Source organism: Dinoponera quadriceps, unplaced genomic scaffold (assembly GCF_001313825.1).
Source record: "Dinoponera quadriceps isolate SergipeBrazil2010 unplaced genomic scaffold, ASM131382v1 scaffold1782, whole genome shotgun sequence".
Lineage (NCBI taxonomy): Eukaryota > Metazoa > Arthropoda > Insecta > Hymenoptera > Formicidae > Dinoponera > Dinoponera quadriceps.
The window spans coordinates 1017637-1044271 of NW_014555947.1; the positions used below are offsets into that span (position 1 = coordinate 1017637).

The 26635-nt window shown below is 41.0% G+C and overlaps 4 protein-coding genes across 10 annotated transcripts; 2 read left to right on the forward strand and 2 right to left on the reverse strand.

Annotated features, from left to right (window-relative positions):
- Window positions 1-87: 87 nt before the first annotated feature.
- LOC106746044 (arf-GAP with dual PH domain-containing protein 1-like) lies at window positions 88-3116 on the reverse strand. 2 transcript variants are annotated; one of them, XM_014622186.1, is made up of 6 exons: window positions 2806-3116; window positions 2328-2553; window positions 1998-2196; window positions 1555-1914; window positions 1111-1333; window positions 88-1030 (listed from the first exon to the last, which is right to left on the reverse strand). In XM_014622186.1, the coding sequence occupies exons 1-6, from the start codon at window positions 2915-2917 to the stop codon at window positions 966-968; spliced, it is 1185 nt and encodes a 394-aa protein (XP_014477672.1). In that variant the 5' UTR covers window positions 2918-3116; the 3' UTR covers window positions 88-965. The 2 variants fall into 2 exon arrangements, with proteins under 2 accessions (XP_014477672.1, XP_014477671.1); XM_014622185.1 differs by having other exon boundaries at window positions 88-1033.
- Window positions 3117-3216: 100 nt separating this feature from the next.
- Window positions 3217-9960, forward strand: LOC106746047 (globin). 4 transcript variants are annotated; one of them, XM_014622197.1, is made up of 4 exons: window positions 3217-3341; window positions 6050-6228; window positions 7821-8046; window positions 9002-9960. In XM_014622197.1, the coding sequence occupies exons 2-4, from the start codon at window positions 6077-6079 to the stop codon at window positions 9131-9133; spliced, it is 510 nt and encodes a 169-aa protein (XP_014477683.1). In that variant the 5' UTR covers window positions 3217-3341; window positions 6050-6076; the 3' UTR covers window positions 9134-9960. The 4 variants fall into 4 exon arrangements, with proteins under 4 accessions (XP_014477683.1, XP_014477682.1, XP_014477684.1 ...); XM_014622196.1 differs by lacking the exon at window positions 3217-3341 and adding an exon at window positions 4909-4976; XM_014622198.1 differs by lacking the exon at window positions 3217-3341 and adding an exon at window positions 4996-5057.
- Window positions 9961-11918: 1958 nt separating this feature from the next.
- LOC106745988 lies at window positions 11919-13482 on the forward strand. Its single transcript, XM_014622076.1, has 2 exons — window positions 11919-12161; window positions 13256-13482. Exons 1-2 carry the CDS (start codon window positions 11966-11968, stop codon window positions 13480-13482), a joined length of 423 nt encoding a protein of 140 aa, XP_014477562.1. The 5' UTR covers window positions 11919-11965.
- A 2497-nt stretch (window positions 13483-15979) lies between these two features.
- Window positions 15980-22144, reverse strand: LOC106746130 (protein dimmed-like). Of its 3 annotated transcripts, XM_014622363.1 has the most exons (6): window positions 21811-22144; window positions 19357-19421; window positions 19124-19264; window positions 17760-17951; window positions 17277-17413; window positions 17049-17202 (listed from the first exon to the last, which is right to left on the reverse strand). In XM_014622363.1, the coding sequence occupies exons 3-6, from the start codon at window positions 19238-19240 to the stop codon at window positions 17049-17051; spliced, it is 600 nt and encodes a 199-aa protein (XP_014477849.1). In that variant the 5' UTR covers window positions 19241-19264; window positions 19357-19421; window positions 21811-22144. The 3 variants fall into 3 exon arrangements, with proteins under 3 accessions (XP_014477850.1, XP_014477849.1, XP_014477848.1); XM_014622362.1 differs by lacking the exon at window positions 19357-19421; XM_014622364.1 differs by lacking the exons at window positions 19357-19421; window positions 21811-22144 and having other exon boundaries at window positions 15980-17202; window positions 19124-19240.
- Between the last annotated feature and the right edge of the window lie 4491 nt (window positions 22145-26635).

A 26635-nucleotide genomic window follows, 5' to 3' on the forward strand; every position in this document is an offset into this window, starting at 1 on the left:
AGTGAGAGATCCCTCGATTATTACTTGGTCACGATAGAATAATCATGTTGTTTGCTCTTCTGTCGACATGAAACACATATCAAGAAATACCAAAACAATGTTTAATCCATGATTGGCACATGTGTAAAAACAGTTCGACTTTCAGTGTTTCTGACTTTTCGGTAAATGTGTTTTTGTTTATGGTAGCCTTATCCACACACACACACACACACACACACACACACACACACACACACACACAAAGCGATACTTCGTGTTGTACACAGTATTCAACATAGTGTTTTCCTTTCGAGGAAATAACGAGAATGAGAAGTGATAGGCCCTCAGAATTTATTGTTTATGTACAGTGTATCGCTATCACTCTTGCGGCCTTATATCGATCTTGGAAGTTTAAACGAATCTCAACTGAGAAAAATATATAAAAAAGGAGAGAGAGAGAATACTGCGAGAGAATTAACAAATAATCTTTGAGAAAAGTTCTCTATTCTAAACCAGCCTCGCCAGTTCGATAGATCGTTTGTGGAAGAGAGTTTTCCTCGGTCCGAACATTTACACTATCAGAGACAAGTATCACACGCAACGTTATTGCTAAGTAAAAATCCCTTGTATAATATTGTTACGATACTGTCCAAAAGCTACGTTTAGACAGTAAAGCGACACACAAGCATCTTCGCAACGCAAAAATGTCATCGAGGAGCGCGGTTGTGTGCTTGCAGTTTCCACTTTTTTTTCCCTGTTTTTTTTGTCAACAATCTTCGAGCAGTCTTATGCGTTATTCTATGTAAGCTACATTACCGTGCGCAGGTATATGAGTAAATACATGACTCAACGGCAACAGCACTCGGATGAGTAAATAATAGGCATAGCCGTGCGCGCATGCTGAGTCATATATTTGTCTATATCTCGACGATTCGATCGTACGATATTACCGATAATTAAGAAAGTCGTCTAAGGGGAATCCAGCCCTATCTCGTAGACGAAAATATATTCATCGAACCACTGGCTGTGCGCTTTCTTACGAGTCTCGCCGCTACTGTAAAACAGAAATCAACGTTCGTTCTCTCAACGGAATTCACCAACTGGGGCGCTTTATGCTACGAATTCGCTTACCGCTCGCGTCCTGTGGCGTTAGTGGCTTATCGATTACTTTTTGGATCACATTGATCCACTGCGACCTGTCGTCGTCGCTTTGCGCAGAGAGCAAATAAGTCCTGTCGGGTGTCTCGAGGGTGAATGAGAATCCTTGGTCCCTCGCGCCCGGCGGCACTCCCGTTTTCACGGCGAAACCCTCGGAACTGTGCCCCAGGAAGATCTCACCCTTCGGATGCGCATCCTGCAAACGAGAGGAAGACGATCCATTAGACGAAAAACATTCCAATTACTCTGTCTCGTAAGAAAAAAAAGAGCCTCCTAGAGCGTCCAATTGATTCGTCGCCCATTGTGTGCGAAAATCAAATGTCTTCAGACAACACAAACTTGTAAAAGATCGGTCTCTCAGAGACGTTCTTTTTTTTTTCTCAAAGTTTCACTGTAGCCGAGCGTACATATACGAACCATGGGATCATCGTGATACATGAGTTTTCTGCCGTCCAATGTGAACCACCTCTTCTTGTAAGCGTCTGTATGCCTGGGTCCGGTCTTCCACAGGAAACCCTCGCGCGGAAAATCCCTCGTTAGCTGCGACAGCAGCTCGTTTTCGCTCGCGCCTGGATACGCCACCTGCAAGCGGTGCAGCTTTGCGCATCTGATGGCGAGATACCAATTCGTGATCACTTCCGGATCCTCATGGTACACGTAGATATGTCTCGTGGTGCCGTCTTTCATAAACGACAGCTGAAGACTGTTCTGATTGCCTGTCTTGGTTGGTACGAACGCCACATTCAACTCCGATATCCTCAAGATGGCTTTGGGTTCCTAGAGTCAGAAATTATGCGACCGATATACTACATATCGTTGCGCCTATCCGACAATTTGTAACAATTCCTCCACCAAGGTACCTTGTTCTCTTTAACGTGATACTTGAGAGTATCCTCCGCCTCGCAGAGCACAAATTTTCGCGGGTGGTAACGCGAGTCCTCCTTGCCGCGCTTCATCAGGAATCCTTCCATAAAACCTGACACATAGTGATTCTGTCTTTCGGGATGGCAAAACTCCTCCCTCTCATATTTGGCTCTTATCCACTGTTCGACTAAAACTCTAACGATAATGAAGAATTAATCGATTTAGAATGACACATTTAGAATATGAAAAGAAATTGCGGTTTGTTGTAATCTCTGCTAGCTAGCTGATAAGAGGCTAAAACAGGAAAACCGCTTGATAAAACTTACTGCGGAGCGTCTGGGCTTGGTCTACGATAGCACGAGGGTACGCGTTCCTCATAGTGCAGTCTAGCCGCGGCATTGCCCACTTCTCGCATCCTATTCACCTGGGAATCCTCCCATCTGTCTAGCTTCAAGTGCTTCACCTTTGAGATGTGTGCTCCCATTGATCTGTGCACACCGGCGCATCTTTTGCAGACGAATATGCCTATGTTGTAAGACGCCCATTCCGGGTCTGAAACACAAAGACGTTGAATTGCAAACATACGTACGTGAGCGAGAGGAGCTGTGCTCGGTGAACACTTTGACGAAACAACGTTGAGCGATTCCGCGTTATACTATTGCAATATAAAAACAAACATTCCGGACGTCGCGACGGTTGTCGAGAGGTTAAAATCGCGGCGGCGTATACGCTACGCTCGTCCGTATCGGCTGAAAACGAAAAGAACATATGGGGGAACCTTTTTCTTATACGAAACGCACTCACTCTTGGCCCCACAGTCCGCGCACACGTTATTCCCAGGCTTTTTCAGGAGTTCCGCCAACAACTTCTCGTTCGCGTCCGCCATCTTAAAACATTGACAAACGACGATGTTCATACACCGTGGACGTACGCGGCGTTTCCTTTTTGACGGCCGCCACCGTCGCCTGCCTAACGTGAGAAATAATCTACGGAGTCAACCAATCCCGGCAAGTCGATTTTTATCGGTCGGTAGTTAAACCGAACATTTATTCGTGTTGGGAAAGAATGAAGGCTTACGTATGACCGGTTATTTAAACATATATTTATTTATTAACGGTAAGTGTGTACCTTGTTGAGAAAATATCACTACGAAAGAGCAATAGTACATCATATGGTAATAATATATTGGTAATATTTTAGATATCGAAGGTGTTCCCAAATCACCCAGAATGCATCCAGGATGCCCTGAAGAGTGTCCCGGGACATATATGTTACTCTTTTGAAAGTGAAAGACAACTAACTGTTGAGCCACACATTTCAAAGGGAAAAAGATCACTCGGGTGAGTAAAACTGAAGATCCGTCTGATCTGCCGTTGAGTTGTGCTACGTTTTTTTTTATCCAAGACTGTAGCGACTCGTAGGCACAGGACCGTGAAAAGATTTGTTGCACCTAATCAATTTGAAACATAGCTAGTAATAAAGCTATTCAGCATTGCGCAAATTCTCAAAAAAAAAGTGTCGCAGGTAGAAGAAGAAAGTGAGCTTGGTGTTCTTTTTATTCCGGCTGGACAATAGAGATTCTAAAAAGATGTAAAACCATTGCTTCGAAAAAAAATATAATTTTTCATATTTTCGCTATCTTTGACACAACAGCTATTGAAAAAATGTTGATTATAAAAGTCAATGACGTACTCTATAATAAAAATATAAGAAATTTAGGACCGATTGCCTCTTCTTGGTAAGATTCGCCCGACAGGTATTTAATAAGTAAGCATCAATGACTGTTGTTACTGGTCTGTCCAATATGTGAATCAAAAAATTGGAACAATCGACAGATAACATTTTTTTGTTCAATCCTTTTTAGAGTTTGACTAAATAACTCGTTATTTTTATGTCCGCTATTTTTACTAGTTCCAAAGGTCACTACTCGTAGATTATGACCGAAATAAGTATAGTTTCAAGAGTTTTCACCAAACTCTGATTGAATCGCTGAATAATAATTTTTCAACACCAATTTTTCCACTTGCTGTTTGACAATAATCGGAAAATTCATAATTTCTATATGTGCTAGCAAGTAACGCTTGAGAAAGATTGGTAGCGATTTTGAATCGTCAATTAGCTTAATCGGACTTTGTTCAATGAAAGCAAACAATAACCCAAAGTACGGTTTTTTAAAATGCTATATTGGCCGGACCCCGTTAGACGCCTCTTTTACCTGCGAACGATACCACTGCAGGTCAACAAGTTACCTTCATATTCAAATTGTAAGATTCAAAGAATCCCCGAGAAGTACACGTGAGAAATTTTACTAATGGAAAGAGTGAGTTATTGCTTATAACATGAGAAAAGAGCATCACTGTTTTAAGCCTGTCGATAAATGTGTATCATCATGAAGATTAATTAATAAATACTGCTTTGCTACCAGTTTCGTGCTGACGTATTGATCTTTTACGAGAGACCGACAATGTCACATTTATACGTGACGTTTTTCACTCGTGTCCACAAATTCGGTCTGTTTGATAAAAGTAATACGATGGCCTGTGGTTTTACTACGCGATAACAAATGTGTTCGATTAATTTATTTAATTCAAAATAAAGTAGAATTTGGAAAAGTCAAGCTCTATAAATCATGTTGCAGTGCTGAAACGATGAAATTTACGCGATCGATCAGTTTGACTCTATGCAAATACAATGCACAATTTACGCGTGCAACACGATACTTTCTATATCGTTCCACCTATAGAATCGTTCAAAAGAGTTATCCTCCGGTCGCTCTCTATTTCCGCCGAGGAAACGCTGTTGTTTATTTAATCGAGATCTCCTTGAGGGTAAAATTAAATTTAACGACGCGTATCTCTGGAGCACGCCGTATGATGCAATGGTTTTTATCTTTTCCTTCGACGGCGGAGTGGGGGCGACTCGATTGCTGAAATAGTTGCGACCGGCTGCAACGGCGGGTAGTCGCCGTTCGATCGGTGAGTGTGTGTGCACGCGCGGCACGTGACATATCATACCGAATTACAGAGTAATTGGAGAAGATTCGCGAGCAGTCAGTGGTAGTCATCGTGTCAGTCTGTAGTTGCTCGTGTTAAGCTTCGTCTCGGGAGTGTTGCTCCGTTTTTCTTCTTCGCGCCGCCTGGTACCGTCCTCGCTTATTCAGTTTCCACGCGAAACTCATTCGCGAGTAATCGCGCGAAAATGCGACACGAATCAACGTCGCGACGCCTGCGCGCGAAATATATTGCGCTCGAGCGTCCTTTGTTTTCTCCCTCCGTCACTTTCTATTTTCACTTTTTCTTTCCAAATCTGACGTTCCGTCTAAAAGTCGAACGATTTCATCTCATTCTTTCGATACACGTCTCGCTAAGAACTCGCAAAGAACGTGAGGAAACGACTCATATCCGCGACAGCATCGTAATTCGAAAGATAATGATTTATTATTCATTAATAGAGCGTGCGATCTTACATGTAACAAACAAAAGGGGAGATATATTTTTCTTTCGAAAGAAACACTACCGCTTTTATATCAAGACGGATTATATGTTTTGGCGCGTTCTCTTGAAATATTTACTCGCGTAGCAAATACACTTCTTTCGTATTTTGTTCAATGGTACACCGTCTCCGTGCTCAAATATTTAATTATTTGAGAAACAATCGCACGATATTAGACTTCCCGCTGTCTCGCTTCTCTTGTGTTCGAAAAAAGAAAAGAGATTATCTATCTATTGAACATCATTAAGTAACGTGTCGCGCTTATTTTCACTGAAAAGCTAAAGTAATGATCAAGTTAATACGGTAAAATATATAATTCCGGAAGTTTCTTGTCTCGTTTATTTCGCGTTGGCACTTACGACAGTGAATCGGTCGTCACGCGTTCGCACGAAATTATTAGATAGATAAAATGAAGAAAATATCGTGATACACATTTGCCTTGTCACTCTTGCGTTTCCCTCGCGCAACCAAAGTTCGCGATCGAGAAAGTTAGCGGAGAAATCTATCTGTAAGATAATTAATCCAATAAACGATGCGGCTGTTCTCTTTTGCGTAGATCAGAATCTGTCGCGTTGAAGACATAATGCTCACTCGTCTGTATAAATACTTTACGGAAGGCCGTGATGACTTGGACGAGAGGATCGGCATGACCGAGAAACAAAAGAAATTAGTGCAGAACACATGGGCCATTATTCGCAAAGACGAAGTGTCGTCTGGAATCGCCGTCATGTCCGCGTGAGTCGATTCACAATATCTCTTTGTTCATTTCGTCTCTTGCGCAATAGGATGCAGACTAAATCGAGGATAGCCGTGAAAAAAAATGCTTCATTTCATTACAAATTGTGTGATGAATTGGAACCAATCTTCTTTTGTTGTAGAGAAAATAGTAGCAACAATACGCGTACAAAATGGTACAATTAGCTATCTAATTAAACAAAAAAATAGCTTCAGTTATAGTCGCGAATATCAACCATCCTCGTAGATGCCGAGTAAAATGCTATCGACGAAGCGAATGGAATTTTGTTCTCGCACTTCCGTAGTGCTACTTATTTTACTGTTATGGCACGATATGTAGAATCATGAATATAATTTTATCAAGTGTCTATATCATTTTAGCGGGATTAGTCATTTTTTCTCTGTGTTGATTACCATCGGAATTCCATTCAGATATTCGTACGGCGTATCTTCGCGCACCTTCAAGGTGCTTCCGCATTCTGACTGGTTGATAATTTGTCTAATGAATCGTCGGTACATTTATACACTCGCGCGTCGTCGAGAATCCATGTCACGTTCGCGGCCGCTCATCAGCAAACGCGCTCGCGTCCTCTCCTCGTGAAAATCGTTTTCGAGTCGCATCGCAAAAGTCACGGCAGGATGCACGCGTTATGAAAATTTCAACGCCGACACCTGCGGAGTGACGCGTCGTTTCGTAATTTAGCAGACTTATCGGTTTATACTTTTGCCTTTAAAAGGCCGTCTTTTTGCAATTGATGACAAATCACTGTCGATACAATAAAGGAAAAAACAAAAAGAGAAATAAAGAAATGATAATTTAGACAAAGATTGAGGGCATAAAACATTGTCTTTAAAATTAGCCGTTTTGCTAAAGCTCTTACATGTCTACGGTATATACTTGAATGCCATCGATCGGCGACGTTGCGGTCGGAACTCGCCAATTTTGAAAGACGCGTTTCTTCGGACTTGTTTGTCCGAATGGCGAGACCGTCGTTCGGATTAAATTTCTTTTAATCGACTGAAACGTATCGATTGAGCAATCGCCGTATGCCCGATCGGAAGAAATTGAATCCGATGAAGTCATCGTTATCGCTGATCTGACGCAACATTGATTCGGACAAACGAGTCAGAAGAAACGTCTTTCACGAATTGACGAGTTCCGATCGCGGCGTCGATGGCATTCAAGTATATATCCCGAATATACGAAAGCAGAATGGCTAGCTTATGCTTTAAAAACGATATCCTCAATTTTCGTCTAAATTATCATTTCTTTACTTTTTTTATTATACAGCGGTTTATCATCAATCGAAAAAGGAATGGCTTTTTAGACAACCATTGTGCGTTACTTAAAGGCACAAAACATAAACCGAAAGTGAGCCATTCTGCTCAAGGCCATAATTTGAATTGCGCGACAAGCGGCTTCGGCGAGAAACGGTCCGAGTGACGAAACATTTTCATTCGTCTTTAAAGCGTACTTCCTTCAGTAACTGACATGAAATGTTCACGGTAGACGCTTGTATCAAAGTTGCTCGCAAGAGAAATATTTACCGCTTTCATTCTAACAAGACATTGTTCAACATCTTTCTTTGCAGTCTTTTCACACGACACCCGGAGTACCAAAACGAATTCAAGCTGTTCAAGGGCATACCTTTCGACGAACTGTCGAAGAACAAAAGGTTTCAGGCTCACTGTGCCAATATTATAGGGACGTTGAGCGGCACAATCGATCATATCCACGACCCGGAGCTAATGGAGGCGGGCCTGCTCACTCTTGCCGAAAGGCACAAGGCTCGAGGGCAAACGCGAGAGCAATTTCAAGTAAACAAATTCCTTTTATCGCATGTCCTTTTTATCACGGCCGCTACCGCGCTAGAGAGATGGTAATAATTATGAATAATAAATTTAACGTTATACATTGTACCAACAGAAAGATACAATCAATAATAAATACTAGTATTTATTATGACGAAAATTTACTTTCACGGTGCAAAGCACATATCTTTCAATTGTATGTGCGAAAAGATTTCGACTGACTTGGCAAATACACGCAGGTAGCGGGTGTGCTAAAAAGGGCTGTACCTGTCTTTCGATTTTTGCTACGAGCCGCATTAAGGAAAAACACGTCTGTTAAGAAGATTATTCAAAAGGTCATTCAAATTTTTAAACGAGATTTCATACGATCAGGTGCCACAGGTTGAGTTATCGGCGGCCACTTTAATCCTTTCGCAAGAAAAAGCCATCATTGTGGCCTTCCGCGGTACTGCCTTTATATACTTCCCTCGTATACTCGGAGTCCATACACGATTTGAATATTTTCTTCTTTTTTTTTTTTCAATGCAGTTTGCACGGAATTCAGCTGGTCAGCTCTGGTGGTTCAACGAGAGAGAATTTAACTTCTGCACTGAGAATAAAAAAAAAACAGTTGAATCAACAAGATTGGCGCGGTCAATCTCTTTTTTAAACTTTTTTAAACCTCTTTTTAAAAATTGTGTCCACTGAACAAATTACGCATTGGCGCATCAATACGTTGCGTTGATATAGTTGTCGATCAAGTCGCAATCGTCCAATCGATTGATAATTCATTACAGTAACCGTATAATTTGTTCAGTGGACTAAATGTTGTGCTTAAAAAAATTTTATTCTTTTAAGCGAAGTTTCGTTGTTTCTAACATTTTTTTTCTCAGTATGGGAATTAAAAATAAGTTTAAATCATATGGAAACCAAGTGTACGAATGACCACTACAGTGTGTGTGTGTAAAAATTATCTTTCCAGAACTTGAGGCATGTATTGGAGGACCTCTACCCGTCCGTTTTTGGGAAACAATACACGCCGGAAGTGCAAGAGGCATGGAAAAAAATGTTCGACTACATGTTTCCGATATTCTATCGGGTTTTTAATGGTTAAAATCGCACGACTGAGTTAATGCAATTATGCGATTGGAATAAGTCGCGACGCGCATGTATATATGTCACTTTTTTTTTTTGAAGATCTTCGAATCTTCCGAAAAGATGACAATATTCTTCGTAATGTAAGTTCTCTTTTGAATTTTACGCGCTTCTCCCCGCGTAGAAACGTATGCAGTCGGCTTGGGTCAAAAGCTAGCAGCTAGCTAGTATGGGCTAGATTAAATTTTCTAGCTCATTACTAGTTCGTTTTTGGCTAAATTATTATTCACACTAAAATGTAGAATCAGTTTTATAATTTAACTATTACATTACGAAATATGATGGAATAGATGATACTCTCTATTATAAAATTTATAATCTAGATCTGCTATATATCCATCACTAACCCGTTTAAAAGTGAAGTAGCGAATCAAAATTGAGGGTACGTTATTCCATAAAGATCTTAAAAAAAGTAAAAATGAGCGTTACATTACTGCCTGATAACTAGTTGGGATTTTTCATCTCGTAATTGTAATTGTTCTTTTGTTTAATTATTCAACTAATTTACTTATCTAGCCATTAGGAGAAATGAGCGTTACGTTACTGATTAACAACGACACAAATTTATTATTTTCATCAGGACTCCATCCAGATAGCATAAACTTGTAAAAATGTCTTAAAAATATCCAAAAGATTTTTCTTTTTATACTGACAACATTGTACATATTTACAAATATAAGAACGTACTGTACATCAAACATAACATACACTATGTCCCTGACTTGATGACATTTTGTTTTTGGAATGACAATGATTGATTAATAAAACGAAGATGAGAAATATGATAAATTTTACTGTAAGAAAAAACCCGAAAAAAATGCAGGAAAAATTAAACGACGTGATGAGCAGCTTAACGATTAACGTGACAATTTCCGTTATATTAGCGCATTAAGAAAAGTATGTTTCTCTATTCGAGAGAGTATTAAACTGTCGCGCAAAGCAAAAAAAGGTATGCAATATCTATTCAGCACGAAAATAGTAAAAATTTGTTAAGTATTGTCGATATTATGTATGCATGCGCTATTAGGTTGAATCAGAAGTCTTTTTTTCCCACAGAATAGATGTTTCTCTCGTCAACATATTTCAAAAATACTTAGCACTTGTTCAGTGTCAATTAAAAATTAAGTAATCTCGGCCCTGCCAATAGCAAGAATGTGAAGTTAATCGCGTTTTGTTATTCCATTTATCATTTACATCCGAACGCTTAACCGCGAAACGTGTCAATCGGTCATTAGTACATTTCAGTGAATTATATGTCATTAATATCTGACGAAATAACAATGCCGCTCGGAATAACACGGAGATTATCGGAGCGGAGCTAGAAATGAATACCAACGCGTCCAGTCCTCTTATCTTATCAGGCGAGAGAACCTTTGAGCAAACGATGACGTTACACCGATACAATTTATATTGAAGCAATATATTTCAGGACGCCAAACGATCTCCTTGTCGCTATACGTTATCGGAGGGATCATAATCGCGACTATATTATTGACCTGTTGCTGCACGCTGTTCGTGAGGAATAAATGCGCGAGACTCTTTGCTAAACTCACAGGCAAAAGGAAGAAGGAGTCAGTATTCAGACATTTCCGATTTTGGTTCTACCACAGTCCCCCGATTCTTTTCTTAAGCTTGAAATAGGCGGATAGAGATCATTATACCGGGTTCTTGTTCACAAGAAGAGACTCGTCGATTCTTTTTCACTAGCGCGAAGCAATTGAACGATTAACACGTTGATTATCGCCTTGATTTCCGTTGATTGTGCCAACTAACTGACAATTGAACCGATATATAAACGTAATTCGAGGCTTGCATACAACCGATTTTTCACATGCAATTGTATAGCACAGCACCGATGATCGTCACGGGATTCAACGTGTTAATTACTGCGTGAACGTGTTTTGCACGTTTATATCTGTTAATTATTAGCCGCGACACATTCGCAGAATGCAATCATGTCCTTCTCAAAAAAATACGTTTAGAAAGTATTTCCTCTCCGACATTGAGGGAGGACGGAGGAAAAGGGCCGCCGTGAGAGAATTAAGGAAAAAGAAAAAAAAGGAAAGAGATCCTGCGCCGCGAGACCTCACCGGTGCCGACACGGAGCCTATTGTTCCGCAACCGGAAAAACCGGAAAGACAAGAGGACGAATCGCCGATCGCGTGTTACAAGTGTTATAGAAAGAAGCAGAGACGAAAGAGACTCAAGAGGCAGATACGGCGATAACGTTGGAAAAAGGGAGTGGACGAAGCACTCGCGATGAAGCACTTTTTTTCTAGTAATTACGGCTCTTGTCATGGCCATTTGATTAATAATCGTCGGAAGTACATGCTCAACATTCTTGCGAAATACTTGCGAAGTAAAATATTATTTTTATAAAATGATACGATCGATCGTGCAAGCGGGTTTCTACCATATTCTTGAAACGTAACAATCATTGAATAGCTGCAAATACATGCTTCTGTCGTGTTAATTTTACAACTGTTTATTGATTATCAGAACAAAAGGAAAGTTTTCCTAATATTTTATAACACATGTGCTTTGTTGTTGCACCAATGCTGTTTGACGGACGTGTCTTTTTATTTCCATGTACTTGGCAAGAATTTTCAACGTGTACTTTCTCGCTTCCATTGATTAACAAGATAACCGCGGCGAGGAGCCAGCAAGAGCTGTAAAGAAAAACGAATAAAAGAAAAAGAAGAAAACGAGAAACGATGTTTTTTTTTTTTCATACGTACGATTCGTTTATTAACGGCATTCACAACCGGTAACCTCTCTCGTCTCGAGGAAAATGCAATCTCGGGTGATCGATTTTGTTACGTATGTTTTAATTTATCTGGCAATTAAACATGTTGACGGCACGATCGACGTGAATCTGAGTGAGCTGGAGTATCTCGCGGCGCGATTGGATACGTTTGAGTGTCGACGTTTAATCGCCGCGCTTCATTACGCTAGTTACGACCTGCCTCAGAACTTGGCCGCTGCTGGTAAAATGTTTCACGATTTCTTCTGGTAGAGTCACTCCGCGACGAGATAATATTAAAAACCTTCTGGTTCTCGGCGAAACATCTGCAAATGAACTCAAGACGATCTTTAATACAAGATCCGACTATACTGACCTTAAGCGCCATATTGGCCCACTAAGGCCCGATTTCATCAACATAGGTTAATCAAATCGGTCGATTAAATTCAATTTGTTCAGTGAATCTGACCAATCCATCTAACAATGATGCGATTGGAAGAGCTGAATTTAATCGATTGATATGATTAAGTTATGAAACCGGACCGTAGAAGAATTAGTAGTTGAGTCGGCCTTCAGGTCTGTTCTACAATACACTGTACATCGGAACGCAGCCGATGGTCCATTGAGAAAACTCGTTCTCGAAAAATCAATTCTCTCCGATACGATTTTAAAGCGTAAGAGAGAATTCACAGAAAAGCAGCAGCCACTCGGAACTCGCGCTGGTAGTAGATAAAGCAGAAACTGCGAGTTCTGATTGGCTGTTACTTCTCTGTTTTCCTATCAAGGTATGAATTCTCCCCAAGTGTTGCACCTTCAATTTTCATCATTTCCTCCCGAACTGGAATACAGTAGCGTCTCGTAACGGAGATTTTGGAACTCTGGATAAAAGTAACAACCGGGACTCAAACCCTATTTTAACCAAGACTCGAACCACTAGTTCAACTAATTCCCACTCGGCACCGTTAGATGGCGCTACATAATTTATTCGAATTTTTTCGCGCGTCATGTCGCTATGTGTCATCATGCAACCGGCGTATTTTATCGGATTTTATTCGCATATCGCAATTTATGTTCAATGAATTGCATATATTTCCGTTGTGGGCCTCCGCTATTCTCGATGAAAAATCGAGCAGATAATACGACAAGTCAGACGTTTTATTTTATTTTCAAAACGCACAGCAAATCTCTTTATTATACGACTCAACGGTACGACGTACTTTTATATAATTGTAGTTCAATTTACGTACGTAGATTATTAGTAATTATGACTGATTGGTTACTGAATCGTCTAACGCTGAATTACTTTACGCCTCGGTACTTATCGTGTGGAAAAATTAGAGCGCAAAGTGGACGCAGAAATCCCATGCCTTCGTCATTTGTTGCACTGGAACGAACATCCCGCGGAAGGCAGGGGTAAAACGCACGCGGCACTCGCGCATCGTCTTCGTCAATTACACCGCGACGATCTTGCCGATTGGCTTGGTAAAACGGCCTTCAAACAACTGGGAAAGGATTTAAACGATGCTATCGTGCCGTCAGTCGACGAAGAAACTACCGCCATGTGAGCGCGTATTATTAATTATGCTTTGAGGAAAAATAGATATTCGTCGAAAGTTACTCACAAATTGAATCGATGTGTAATCAAAGTCGCGCGTTGACGAAAGAAATATTAAAACGCAGGTTTTCTGCAACGATCAAACCTACCGTTTGGGAAGAGGATCCTTGGCTGTCGATTGACACGATCCTTCTGGCGTTGGTGCTCGGACTGTTGGGAACCCTGTTCATTTTAATCGCGGCCATTATCATCCGCACAATTAGGGCTAAAGATAAAAAATAAGCGTTCCCTTTGCAATTTAACGTTTGTACGAGGATCGTTTTTGGCACATCTTAAGAACAAACTGGAAGCAAGGATTTACTAATGGCATTTACAAAATTACTTTTATATTTGTCTCTCTTGTAAAATTCTTAAAACACAACGCGTAATATTTACATACTTAAGAGTGTCTCTCAGGCATAAAATGTTGTGCAATTTTTCACGAGAGAACCGTTTCCATAATCATCAGCAATGATATCACTCGGGTTTAGCTCTGTATTTGTTTTCTCCGCTCAAAAAGAGAAAAAGAGTAAAACAAACGCATTTGTATTCCCGATAGAATTATGGAAATGGCCCGTGCGGAGGATCGTGTAAACATGGTATCGAAAACTATAACAATATGTTGTTACTTATACTAATAGTATAATTATGATGATAGTAATAAAATGTAATAATGACAATGATAATGGTGATGATACAATAACAATGATATTATAATAATAATATGGTGATAATATTAGTAAGAGCGATAGTAAATCGCAGCTGCTTGTGAACACAGCGACGACAAACAACAACTATAGCACACACCATTATCACGCGATTCAACGATACTACTCGACTAACGATATCTCTCCAAGTTGTTTTATCATTGTGGTTCCGCTTAACGATGGAAAGATTTCTCACAAATAAGAGATCTCAACTTTAAGTTTTCGCGTTGGATTATTTCTCGAGGCGAACGTGTGTATCTATTTAATTTTTTCGTCATTACAAAATAATAACGGTGTGCACGTTCGGTTCGTGAAACAACACGTTTCATCGTTCCAACGCGAAGAATTAACACACTGACTGACCCCGTGGTGACATCACAGGAAACTCTGTTCTTCCCAATGTCACTTTACAAATTGCATACGAAAGCCACAAAACAACTCGTGGTTGGCAGTTAATGTGTTAATTAACGGAACGGAAGAGATACGCGCGAGACAAAACGACATCCGTTCTTTTCTTTATTGTCAATAAAATAAATAACGTGATCCCTTGCAAAATTACATTTTCTCACAAACTATACAGACATGCGTGTGTCAAGTATTTACGTTTTAGAAAAATATACGACGCATTCGTGTATAACGTTTCGCGGCCGAGATCGCGAATCTTTCTCTTTCTTCAGGAACATATAAATTAAAATAAATATATATTTGCATAAAAAGGATAAAGTTGGTAACTCTGTCGGGATCGATAATACGTGAAATATTTATATGTATAAAAACGGACGATAAAATTTATAAATATATCATTTTCAGATATACGTTCGCGCACAAAAGAAGGAGGGTCAATAAGGCCGTTTTTGTGCCACCTTCCGATTTCCATTAAACGATTTCTTTCTGTATCATTAGGAATGTCAAAAATAATTGTTGGATAACAAGATACTATTTCTGCCTATACTATTTCCGATCTCTACTATTCCGAAATCTTGTGACAGTCTATTGTGAACATAATGATTGTATCGAGAATAGCCTAGATATCACAAAACACTTGCTATATGCGCGCAGTATAAAAAAGGCTTAAATATCATAGTGGCATATCTGGACTAGTAATTCATTATGACTTTATGGATCGAGTTTTTTCTCATTCAATGATTATTTTTGATATTCTTAATGATTATACAAAAAAATTGTTTAGTAGAAATCGGGAAGGGGCACAGAAACGGCCTTCTGATTTTTTCCTTTCTCTATTGCAAAACGAGATGCGTTTACAGAAATGTGATTTATAATCGATTATGGCAGTACAGATTATAGATACACTGTGACTGTGTCGGGAAGATGTAATATATATGTGTATATATATGTAACATATATATCACATTTTCGCAGTAGATTGACTTTTACACTCTTAAATTACATGTTGAACGTCGCGAATGAATGTCCGAATTTCATCTGCGATGGCCATATTGCGCGTTACGCGAATACAACTTGGCAGGATAAATTATCATGTTTATGTATGTGAGGTAATCCACTTGATGTATGTTGAATTTATCGTGGATTACCTCGACAGTCCTATTCAATGTCTTTTTTCGAGATTTCATCTTCTTTCCTCGCAAACAAATTGATAAAATAAAATGTTATTAATTTAATAAAGTAACAATAATAATAATTCAATATTAATACAGAATAACAGTAGTAATAATGATAATAATGATATTATTATTATCATTATAAAAATAATGATATTTGTAACAATAGGAATAGCAGTAGTAGTAACAATAGTAGTAGTAATAGTGGTAGAAGGAGTAATAGTAGGAATGACAGTTGCAATAGTTGTAGTAGCGGCAGAAATAGTAGTAATCGCAGCAGCGGTAATAGAAGAAAAATAGTATTAGTAGAGTAGAAAATAGAAATAGCATAAGAATATGCTAATAATTATCGTAATAATGATAATTATCATAGTAATATCTTGCAAACAGGTCGATTGACAAGAAAATAAATTAATGGGAGTCGAACGATCGATCCAAGAAAAAAAAAATTGCGAGATGAATTTGCACGATCGTAATGTTATCGAGTGTGCTCGATATTCGGGCAGGTTATAAATATTTCCTGGATATATTCCCGATACGTTCTACACATATATGTACAACAACGTGCATGCGGGTCATTACACGCGCACTTATATATTAACAAATTGCCACGATACAGGAAACGTATGGCGCGCGTCGAGACCAATTAGAGCCCTAAATTCGAGTGCTTCGATTTTTCCGATCCGTATATACACGCAAACGACAGGAAAACATTCTCAGTCGTGGTAACAGAGTACAATTGTAGGAAATGTCGACGTGTTAATCGTTCCTGAATCACAGACGACTAAAGATCGAGTGGTTCTTCTTATCGAACTACGCTGGACATCCACCGATCATCCTTACTTCCAACAAATCAAATTTGCTCGCTCTAATCATTTCTGACGACGCATTCGTTCGTCAAAGTTTGAACAATATTTTACAGCGAACGAAAATTTGATGAAAATAATGGCTTCCTATCGACGAACATTTTACACGAGAGAATGTCGTTTACCAACTTATCGTGAAATTTGATGTTGCGCGGTAGGTCTCGAAAATATCGTATAATCTAAAACGCGATAATCTTCCTCTTCTCCCTCTCCCGCGATACCAGTTTTGATCATTACAGCGCGACGTTTTCGAGGACGATCCATGACGATTCGTGGCGGTAATGAGCGAATCATCGTGAAAGTCCTTACGCAAGGCACTAATATGATGTATTCTATCACAGAGTCTTTAAACGCGTGTATCTCGTCGTTTAGATCGGAGTTTCCTTAGATTCTGCGCTCGAGATCCTCGTGGAGGAGACTGTTGTTGTTCGTCTCGTGGATCGATGCGGGCGAGGACTCGTCGGGTTGCTCGCCACCGCTCAATTCTAACTGACCGGTGCTGTCACCGCTGCTGGAGCCGCACTCGCCATCGACGAATCTGTCGAACAATTCCCTTCTTTCACTTTTGCACGAATCAACATTTCTCCCGTCTAATTCAGATCTCATACTCACGTGTACGGCCGCTCCTCGCCGCGCATCTCGCATATGACATTCGTCAGCGCCATTATATAATTTTTCGCCAGTGTGAGCGTTTCTATTTTGCTGAGCTTCCTCTCCATTTTTACGTGTGGTATTACCTCGCGCAATTGCTGCAACGGGACAAGTGGATTGAGAGCCTGTGAGTCATGACTCACGATAAACGTGTGTATTGAATCTGCACGAAAGTCGATACGTTTTCACTGACATGTATGTACACACACAAGCTCGATTTAGTCAAACGCTTATTAACCGGAATTTACCGCTGTCATGCGTTTTCTCCATATCCATTTGTGTTAAAACCAATTTATCATCAATTTAATTTAACGTATTACACATAATAAAGCGTGTCGAACGAACTTTCTCCCACAACTTCATTTGAGAATGAACATTGAACGTTTTGAAATTTATGATAACGAGAATTATGATTGGCGTAAAAAAGCGAGAAAGTCAATTTACCTCGAAGGCGTCGTTGAGAGAATGCATCCTCATTCTCTCTCTCTCGTTGCTCTCGAGCCTCCTCAGGTTCCTCTCGCGCGCGGAAATGCCGCTTTTCCGTCTCCTCGTGGTCGGTGGCGCGCCACCGCGATTTCGTCTCTTCGCCTGCTTTGGGCTCCTCTCGCTTCCGCTGCTGTCGCTCTCCTCGGCCACCTGTTTGATTGTGTTCGTTTCAGAATAGAATAATATTTATGTGCGTTGTTGGTAGATTTCTATCTTCCAAGAATGGAAATATCGTGCAGATCGGTAAACCGCGACTTCTCAATCCATTTATTACGCGAGAAACTGCGCTTGCAAGTGTCTTATAACATGCACTCTTATCGTTCTTCGTATCTTGAAAGGCCAATGTCCAAAATTTATAATTTAACGATAAGAGAGCGCAAAAGTTCAATGGAAGAACAGTCCTTCTCTTCAATATATTGACGCGTACTGACCATTAAACTTATCAGAAAATTAAATTTTCTTCATTGTAATTAATTTTAGTCGGAACAATAGTTCTTCTTTCAAACGACTGATTACATATTCGTACGTATAATGTGTGAACATTAAGTAAAACGTAATACTTCAATAGTATATTTCGACAATCTCTCGTATCGAAATGCACGTTTTTTCCCCTCTCCCCCGCACTTCTGTCCGACAATCCGTGAAGATGTTTGTCTAACCGATAAAGCCGCGCTATAGATAAAACGTTAGCAATTTCATTTGCCGCTGCATAACGCTGATAAAGTGATTATTTACCAACTCAATCGCCGATAATGAGATGTTGTACGATTATATCTTTACCGCGGGGCTCTGATTTGTTATCTGTTCACAGAATTTGTTCTCAACGTAATTCAACGATTCTTATGACGATCCGGTCAACATTTACGCCAATATGCATATCACCGCGCTTATAAATTTGGTCGCGAGTATCTTATCACATTTATCTGATGCATCCCTTCATTGGGACAATCTAACATTGTGATAAAAGCTCTCTCTTCTTCCCTTCTTCATAATGCTAAGCGCATGCAAATTAACGGTACGTTCGTCTCTTTTACACACGTATTTCGTATACAATGCGTTATTACGAGACGCATCTTTCTCGAAAATGGGTTAGGACACACGTCCCCTTCTATCGTCAATTTTTATAATCGTTCGCATTGTATTCGGTCAATAACTTTTGGTAGCTTGACGTATCAGTATGTTACATCCAAACACGACCCACACACTTGGGAAAGATTAGAAAATTAGTTTTGGTCTGGTAAATGCTTTTATTGAAGATTAGTGTACGAAATGTCGTCGTCAGCTGTGTGTGCAGCAGGGGAAAGAGAAAGGCGAGAGAATACCTCGACATGGTGGCGACCACGTTTCCCGGTAAGCGAGTCGACGGAGGCGTCGTCCAGATCGATATACATTTCCCGATCGTCTTGATCGCTGCCCGATAGCGCATCCAGTTTCCGCATTGTCCTAATCACAGCACAATCGATCTGTAACACATCGCGTGGTCGTCGTTAAAGATTCGTACTTCTGCCGTCGCGACAAGAGGGAAAGCGCTTCCTTCGATAATAAACGTGCGAACCTGTCTTTTTTCTTCTTTCCTGTCGGATGATCTTTATCTCGAAATCCGTGATATTTCCACATGTTCTGGATTTTTTTTTTTTACTTTATTTACTTGTTTATATAGGCAATATAAAGACGTTTGTTTATACAAAGACATACGAGACGCAAGGAACGTCGCGATTACTAACATCCGCACCACATCTTAGAACATGTAAAATTCGACATTTCTACGTATCGAAGGCAAAATACAGGGAATTTCCAAGTCATCGAGAAAGATTGTACGTTACTATACGATCTCGATGAAAGTAGCGTTGTAATTTTATTCATTGATTCTAAGATAACCACATCGCACGTCGTTATTAACGATATTTCTTGATATATCGGACATTTTAGCGCATGAGAAAGAGAGAAAATGAGGGAAGGGTGTTAATCAACGATGCCCTGAGACAAAGTCCTCTCGAGCGCTAAACAAATGCAAAGATTGTGACAAAAATTTAAATAAAAAATGCAAGTGAAAAAGCAGTGAGCTATAGAAAGACGGGGAAATGACATGCGCAAATGATGATAATGAAATCGGGATATCCCGTTTTTCCTGTTATATCTCAATGCGGAGAGATCCATCAGATCGGCTTGATCTTCGGAATTCAGTCAGAAGTAAGACGCAATTTCTTTGTCGTTCCTTTCGCGACAAACTTCTATGAAGTTAGATTTGTTATGTGGCTTTTTTCTTCCGTCGTTGTATCAGTGGGACGTATAAATTCGCCAACGACATGACGATTAGACAGAGAGCCAGCCTGTTATCTGATTGAATAACGCGCATACGTGGAGTTGCATAATTCATACATATATAGATGGATGCGCGATACGATCTGCACGATGCATTTTGCACGACGTTTGCGGGAAGAGCGTGCTTCCGACTTTACCGTCGTTTTCCGAAACATCACTCGTCAAACATTTGCGGAAAAGATATTCTCCCTTTTCTTTTTTGAAATTCGAATTTGAATAGAGATGTCAGACTCTAATCATTTTCTTTGGACACAATCACCACAACAGCTAAGGAAGAGGTTTGCAACAAGTATGCGCGCATACAGGCAACGAAAAAATGGGAGTGTAGGTAACACGCAGGATGTATTATAGAAATGTGTCTTACTTATTAATTCTTCCCTTTTTTTTCTAGTGATAATCTCCGCTATAACGTGTCTTTCATAAGCTTATCAGATTAAGAGTGTTGCTCTCACATCGCGAGTTATTTATTTAATATGTTAATTCGTCTTTAAGTCGTTAAGCGTATCAAATTTCCGGCGACTTAATGAGACATCGCTACATTGTGAATTATTAACAGAAGAAAATTGGGCGCGTTATAAAAAAAGGTTATTTATATTTGCATTCGTTTTACATTCGCTAATCTGTTCGCAGATCTCCTCAATATATCTAATCTTTTTAATAATATTACGTAATAATAATCTAATACTTAACAATATCCTCGTGGAATGAAATAAGCCACCGTTAATGCGAACCGGCGTTAATATTCATCAGCACTTATTTATATTCGCGCGATTGTAATTAACGGCGAGCGAATAATCGCCGAATGGAAAACTCGCGCGATTGATTTGTAAGCGCTACATGTTAACGTCTGCATTATTATTGTCAGCAATTATTACGACCTAGAAATCGAAGCGAAGTGGCGAAATATCGTTTCACGCAATTATAACGAGACGTCCCTCCTCTCCTTCTTCAAGAGAATAAAGAGATAAAAAATGGCTTGAATTATGCGCGTGTCATATATTTCCCGTATATATATTACACGACGGCCGATACCGTCGCGCTCCTGTCACCGTAATTTTTATCGCGCGCTATCAGCGCACCGAGCCCACGTTCTCGCCATTACACGTGTAATAACAGTGACATAAAGAAGTTCCGTTCTTATCGTTTTATTGAGAGAGAAACCGCGCGCGCCAAATAACTCTCCTCACGATTTTGATTGTTATTTATTCGCATTATCGATTTGCTTTTATTATCAGTGCCGATATTACCCGTCGTTCCACGAGCGCGCACACACACACACTCTCTCAGTCGACGCTCCGCGTAAAGAAAAGTGCCCGGCTTATCGTTGGATAAAATGTCAAGGGCGACATAAACAACCGTAGCAATACGATTTCGAGCTGCGATTCCCCGACGTTGTTTCGGCATTGGACTCGCGGCGTGTATCATTAAGCGTGCTTTAAGAACGCCCGATGTATAATCGAACGATCCCTGATAGTAATTACTAAGCCTCGAAACGATAACCTCCCGAGTGCACGTTGTAATTTATCGTGCGCCGGTCTTCGATTTCTCCCTCTCTTTTGTACCGCGAATTTCAATCCGCTTCTCATCTCGCTCGGGAAAGAATCGCGACGAACCTATATGTATTCTTCGATTGAGACGAAGAGTATCGAGAGGAGCGCTGCCACGATACATTATCTACACAATTTACCTCGTTGCTCGATTATTCTCCATCAGTACTTCCGAGAATGCGTAGAGAGTACGCTCTCACCGAGTCCACGTATTGTCCGGGCAGCACGTCTCGCACTTTTCCTTTCACACGACACTCATCGATCTTGCCACTAACTGAACCACTGGATGCTTTCGCGAAATTATCGTCGTTATTAATAACAACGACGCGCGATATATAAAGGAGAGGAGAGAGCGCGAAAATGTATTGAAAAGATAGAGAATTATATACACATATATATATATACGGCAATAATTATCCGAAAGAACTTTATCAGTCGTACAACTACGCGCTCGGTATAGTCAGGGCCGGCCGAGCGCCCAATGCGGACTGACTATAACTGTAAACGATCACTTGTCGGCGAAGAACCGAGAAGGCCCCACCGGCCTCCCTCGGGGACTCCCGCCACGGCGGCGGCATACCGGTGTGTACGTAGCTCTCCTCCACCAGCTCCCACCAAAAACCAGTTCTGCTCCGTTTCCACCTGCTCGAACGCGGCGCGATCGGGCTCCCCGTTAAAATCGAAAGATTCCAACATTTCGAGAAGGAGGACGCGCCGTTCGATTTTCTTCCCTTCCTTTGTTTCTTTTTATGTTATCAGGAAGTGTGCGACACATTACGCAACTTGGCGTAACTTCCGCGAAATGCAACGTCGCAGGTACTCATCGTTGCTGTAAACAAATTACCGAACGCCCGAGTGCTCTTCTTCCTGTAAGAAGGCTTCGCCCGTCAAACACGACGTTTCTATCTTGGAACGCTGAGAGAGACAGGCGACTAATTAACATTTTTTCGTCGAGCGAAATTCTCTCTCCTCCTCCTCCTCCTCTTCGAACCGGTTCCTGCGCGATTTTAAATTGGGGTAACCAAGCCACGGGGCCGTTCTATCGATATCTCGAAGCAGAATTTACATTAGTAATTCGCGAAAACATCGTCGATGAACCAGCGATGCGCGTCGAATTACGAAAGATCAGCTCTCGCCGGTTGAAAGGACGAAAAGGAAAACGCTTCGCCGATGAAGAAACGCGAAAATGTCAACGCGGGCCGGGTGGTGATTTCGCTTCCACTTTCGTCGTTTTCGCTAGAGGGAAGCTCGCATCGCGATGATACGTAACGGTAATGCGGGAGAGACATTCCAGCTCGACTGAATCAGTCCGTTCGTTGTCCATAGCCGATGATCGCGTATCGGTCAAGGCCCCTTCTACCTTCTTCCACTTTTGTACGGTGAGGCCACCTTCACCTTCTCTCCGCTCGGCGCGCACGTTCTTCGCTTCTTTCCCTCCGTTTCCGTTTCTATTTCGCACCGAACGCGAAGAAAAGAGAATGCTTCGAGTATAGTTGGCGACGAGCTCTGTGCCAGTGAGAACAATGCGTTCTTGCGTCAACGATGAACAAATAAACAGACAACGGATGAGCCGCGCGATTACAAGTGCTCGCCGTGACGCGCGTATCTTCGTGACGTAACGCGATATCGAACGCCCGTCTGCTCGAAATTATCGTTCAATGGTAATTGACATTTCGCTGAAATTATTACAAACATTTTACGCACGTATATATAAATGTTATTTATGTATAAAAAATATAATTATCCACATATAATACAGATGCGTACGATAATTAAACTTTTCGATGCTTCAGACATATTGTATGACGATTGAGATTGGTATGTGACGCGTATCAAACATTTCAACAGAACATAAGGAGCTTCAAAAAAAAAAAAACCCAAGTGTTTCTCACAAGTATCTTTATTCAGACTCTTATCAGAATCTTTCTCGGATATTAATATGTTTCGCGAGTGATTTCCAATTGACACATCAGTCAGCTACTAATGATTATTAAAAACAGAAATACATAGTAGCTGAATAATATTTACACGGCTCATTCTACTTATCGCGGCAAAACGAACAAATTTCTCGCTATAATGATACGTTATTGGCTCGCTCGATTGATATCGATCGCGTATATATCGAGAACAACGTGCTTGGACTGCACTTCGATGCTCTCTTGACTCGGCAAGAATTCAACTCAAAACACCCGTTGATACACACCTTCTTTCTTGCAACGCGACGCCGCCGTCGCTGCATAAGTGCGCGCTTTGCATTCTCGTCGCAATGTCCCGGGGACAATATTTAACCCGTTAAAATCGACACGCTCTCACAATGAGAGGAGCGCCCAAGACGAGAAATTCTTTTTTCCCTTTTCCTTTTTAGTGAAATTTAACGACGAAACAGAGGCGAGTAAATCGCTCGTTAAAGATTACTCGATTTTGCTTAATTCGGCCCCGGTTTCTCCTCCGTTACATTCCGATATATACTCTATCCGTTGTAACGAATCGACGAAATCTTTCAAGGATCAATCCGTCTTTCAGGATCAATCTGTACGTTTTTTCTATTTTTATTTGTAGATGGACAAAATGTGTTGAATAGGCAAGAGGCTGTCCAAAATAAAAAGAAAAATAGAACACATAATTGATCGCTTTTCAAACCAAATGATGATAAGATCGCTCGTCGTAATCTCAAAGATCAAAACGAAGAAGAATACTCAGACTCAATTTGGACACACGGTGTGTCGCCTTAAATTGTTGCCGGATCGATCGCATGCGACGTGAAGGCGAAAAAGGAAAAATAAAGATTCCATTAAGCCGAACAGGAATCCGCCCTCGCCCCGGGCGCAATTTCTCTCGAACGATCCAGGTCGATGTAGTGACGGGAGCGAAACGAGAGAAAGGGAAGAAGTTGCAGGGTCTCTGATCAATTTTTATTGCTCGTAACGAGAAAGAGAGAGAACCGTAAGGGCTGCAAAGTTACGGATTTTTTTTTTCACTTCATTACGAAAACGAACAATTTCAAGTCTCCTGCGAGACTGTTGTTTATCTCGCGTTACATTTCGATGCCTGCATTGATAGCTGTTGAGATGCGAATATTTCGTCAGAGTAATCACCAGTGTGATTGACCGTTCCGAGTTTCGAAGAAATCACAGTTAAAGCGAGGCAGAGTATACATGCGCGCTTTCAGATGATTAGAAGAGAGCTTTTCCACGAATCTTTATTATGATTTAATCGAGCCGCGTTCTTCCAAGTCGAGATTTTGCCTATCGTTCGTGAGAATAATCGGCGCAGCACGGCGCTCGTGGTTGCGCGTCAGTGTGAAAATGCTCCTTTCACCCGGATTCTGGCGCGGGAATGTCGTTGAACGACGATAGAACGCATTCGCCGGCGGATTCGCTCGATCGGATCGAAATGACTTTGCGCGAGCGAAATTTGTTTAAATGGAAAATCGATGTCAGTTCGCTCGGAACAAAAGCTCGTTCCCTATTAATATAAATAGATTGGGATAGTTGTTTCAGGTGGCGGGAATTATTTTCGACGCTTGATTATTAACGAAATTGCCGGCGGTAGTTAGTTCGTCTTGCCGGTCTGCACCCGGTGAAATCCAGCCGGCCGCGAGTTAATTGGACTACTTACATATTCCGGTCCGCAGGAATTTTTCACCGCTCGCACGCTCACGCGAAAGATCACGTAAACGCGGATGTAAAGCGAGCGGAGAGAATGGCCGGCGCACGCGCAAAGCACCAACGATTTTTCTCGCTTCGATCTATTGGAAAAAAAAAATCGAGAACAGACAATTTCGCTCCGTTATATCGCGACATTGTCGCACGAACGGGAGTTAAACCTGCCTATGTGCATAAAGATTTTGCAACATCTCTCTTTTACCATATTCGCATATCTGTTCGGCAATTTGTCTCTCAGCAATTGTCAGAAAAGGAATTTCCCTATCGGAGATGCGCGTTACGAAAAAAAGAAACTACGTCCTTTCAGCTCCTCGAACAACCTGAGCACCGCGAAAATACAATCAACAGCCTGATCTAACGAAATCGATCGGGCAGAGTAGGGGGGATCTTGTAATATTTTTTTTTTCGGTTTTATTTCGCTCGGTTTTTGCGGCGAATCGAGACGCGGGAAAAGTGCAACGCTGTCTGGAATGTAACGCCGTAAAAAGGCCTTGCCGCGGCGAGGAACATAATTAATAGTGAAGAAATGGCTGGTAGAGCGAACTTTCTGTCTCTCCTGTCTTGCCGCGAACGAATTTTTCTCTTCTCTCTTGTTAGACGAAATTTGTCCATATTGGAAGAAAAGAAACGGCTTGTCAGATTTATGATAAAACTTTAGGCGCAAACAGATCGGTCGAAAATTCAAGTTTGATACCAGTTTGTATATTGGAAAAAATATACTGAATTTTACAGCGCGCGGCAAGGCCATTCCCAAACGGCCGATTTGAATTTATTTATGGATCGTACGACAAAAAGTTATCGTCTCGAACTGTTTATCTGCCGGCCGTGACGGAAATTGTACACGTTGGCACAACTTACCGCAGAAGAAAAAAGACATTTCCATAAAAGTAAACTTTACTGTCCTGAGAATTGATAAGCGAGTCAACACGCTTCTCGTCAATATCCGTGTGCAAATAAAATATTGTCGACTTTTCGCGGCGAAAATTCGTGAGAAATATCGAGCGAAATTTTCGTCGTATAGAAAGAATCGTGCTGGACGTCGTCCTTCGGTTCGGCCGAGATATCGCATGTTTCCTCGCTTGATTTTCTTTTTTTCAGCAATCGCGCCGTCGTAACGCGCGATCCGCGGCGTTGAAATCGCTCCAAGTCCGCTCTCGCGCGATTTCTAAATCGCGGAGCGATCGAGCGCAGTAGGTGCACTTTCTCCGGTGCCTTTCTCGTGGCATTAAGACACATCCCGGACTCCTGGCACAGGATACCCGATCCAGGTCGACTCGAAAATAGTTTTGTAATTGAATTT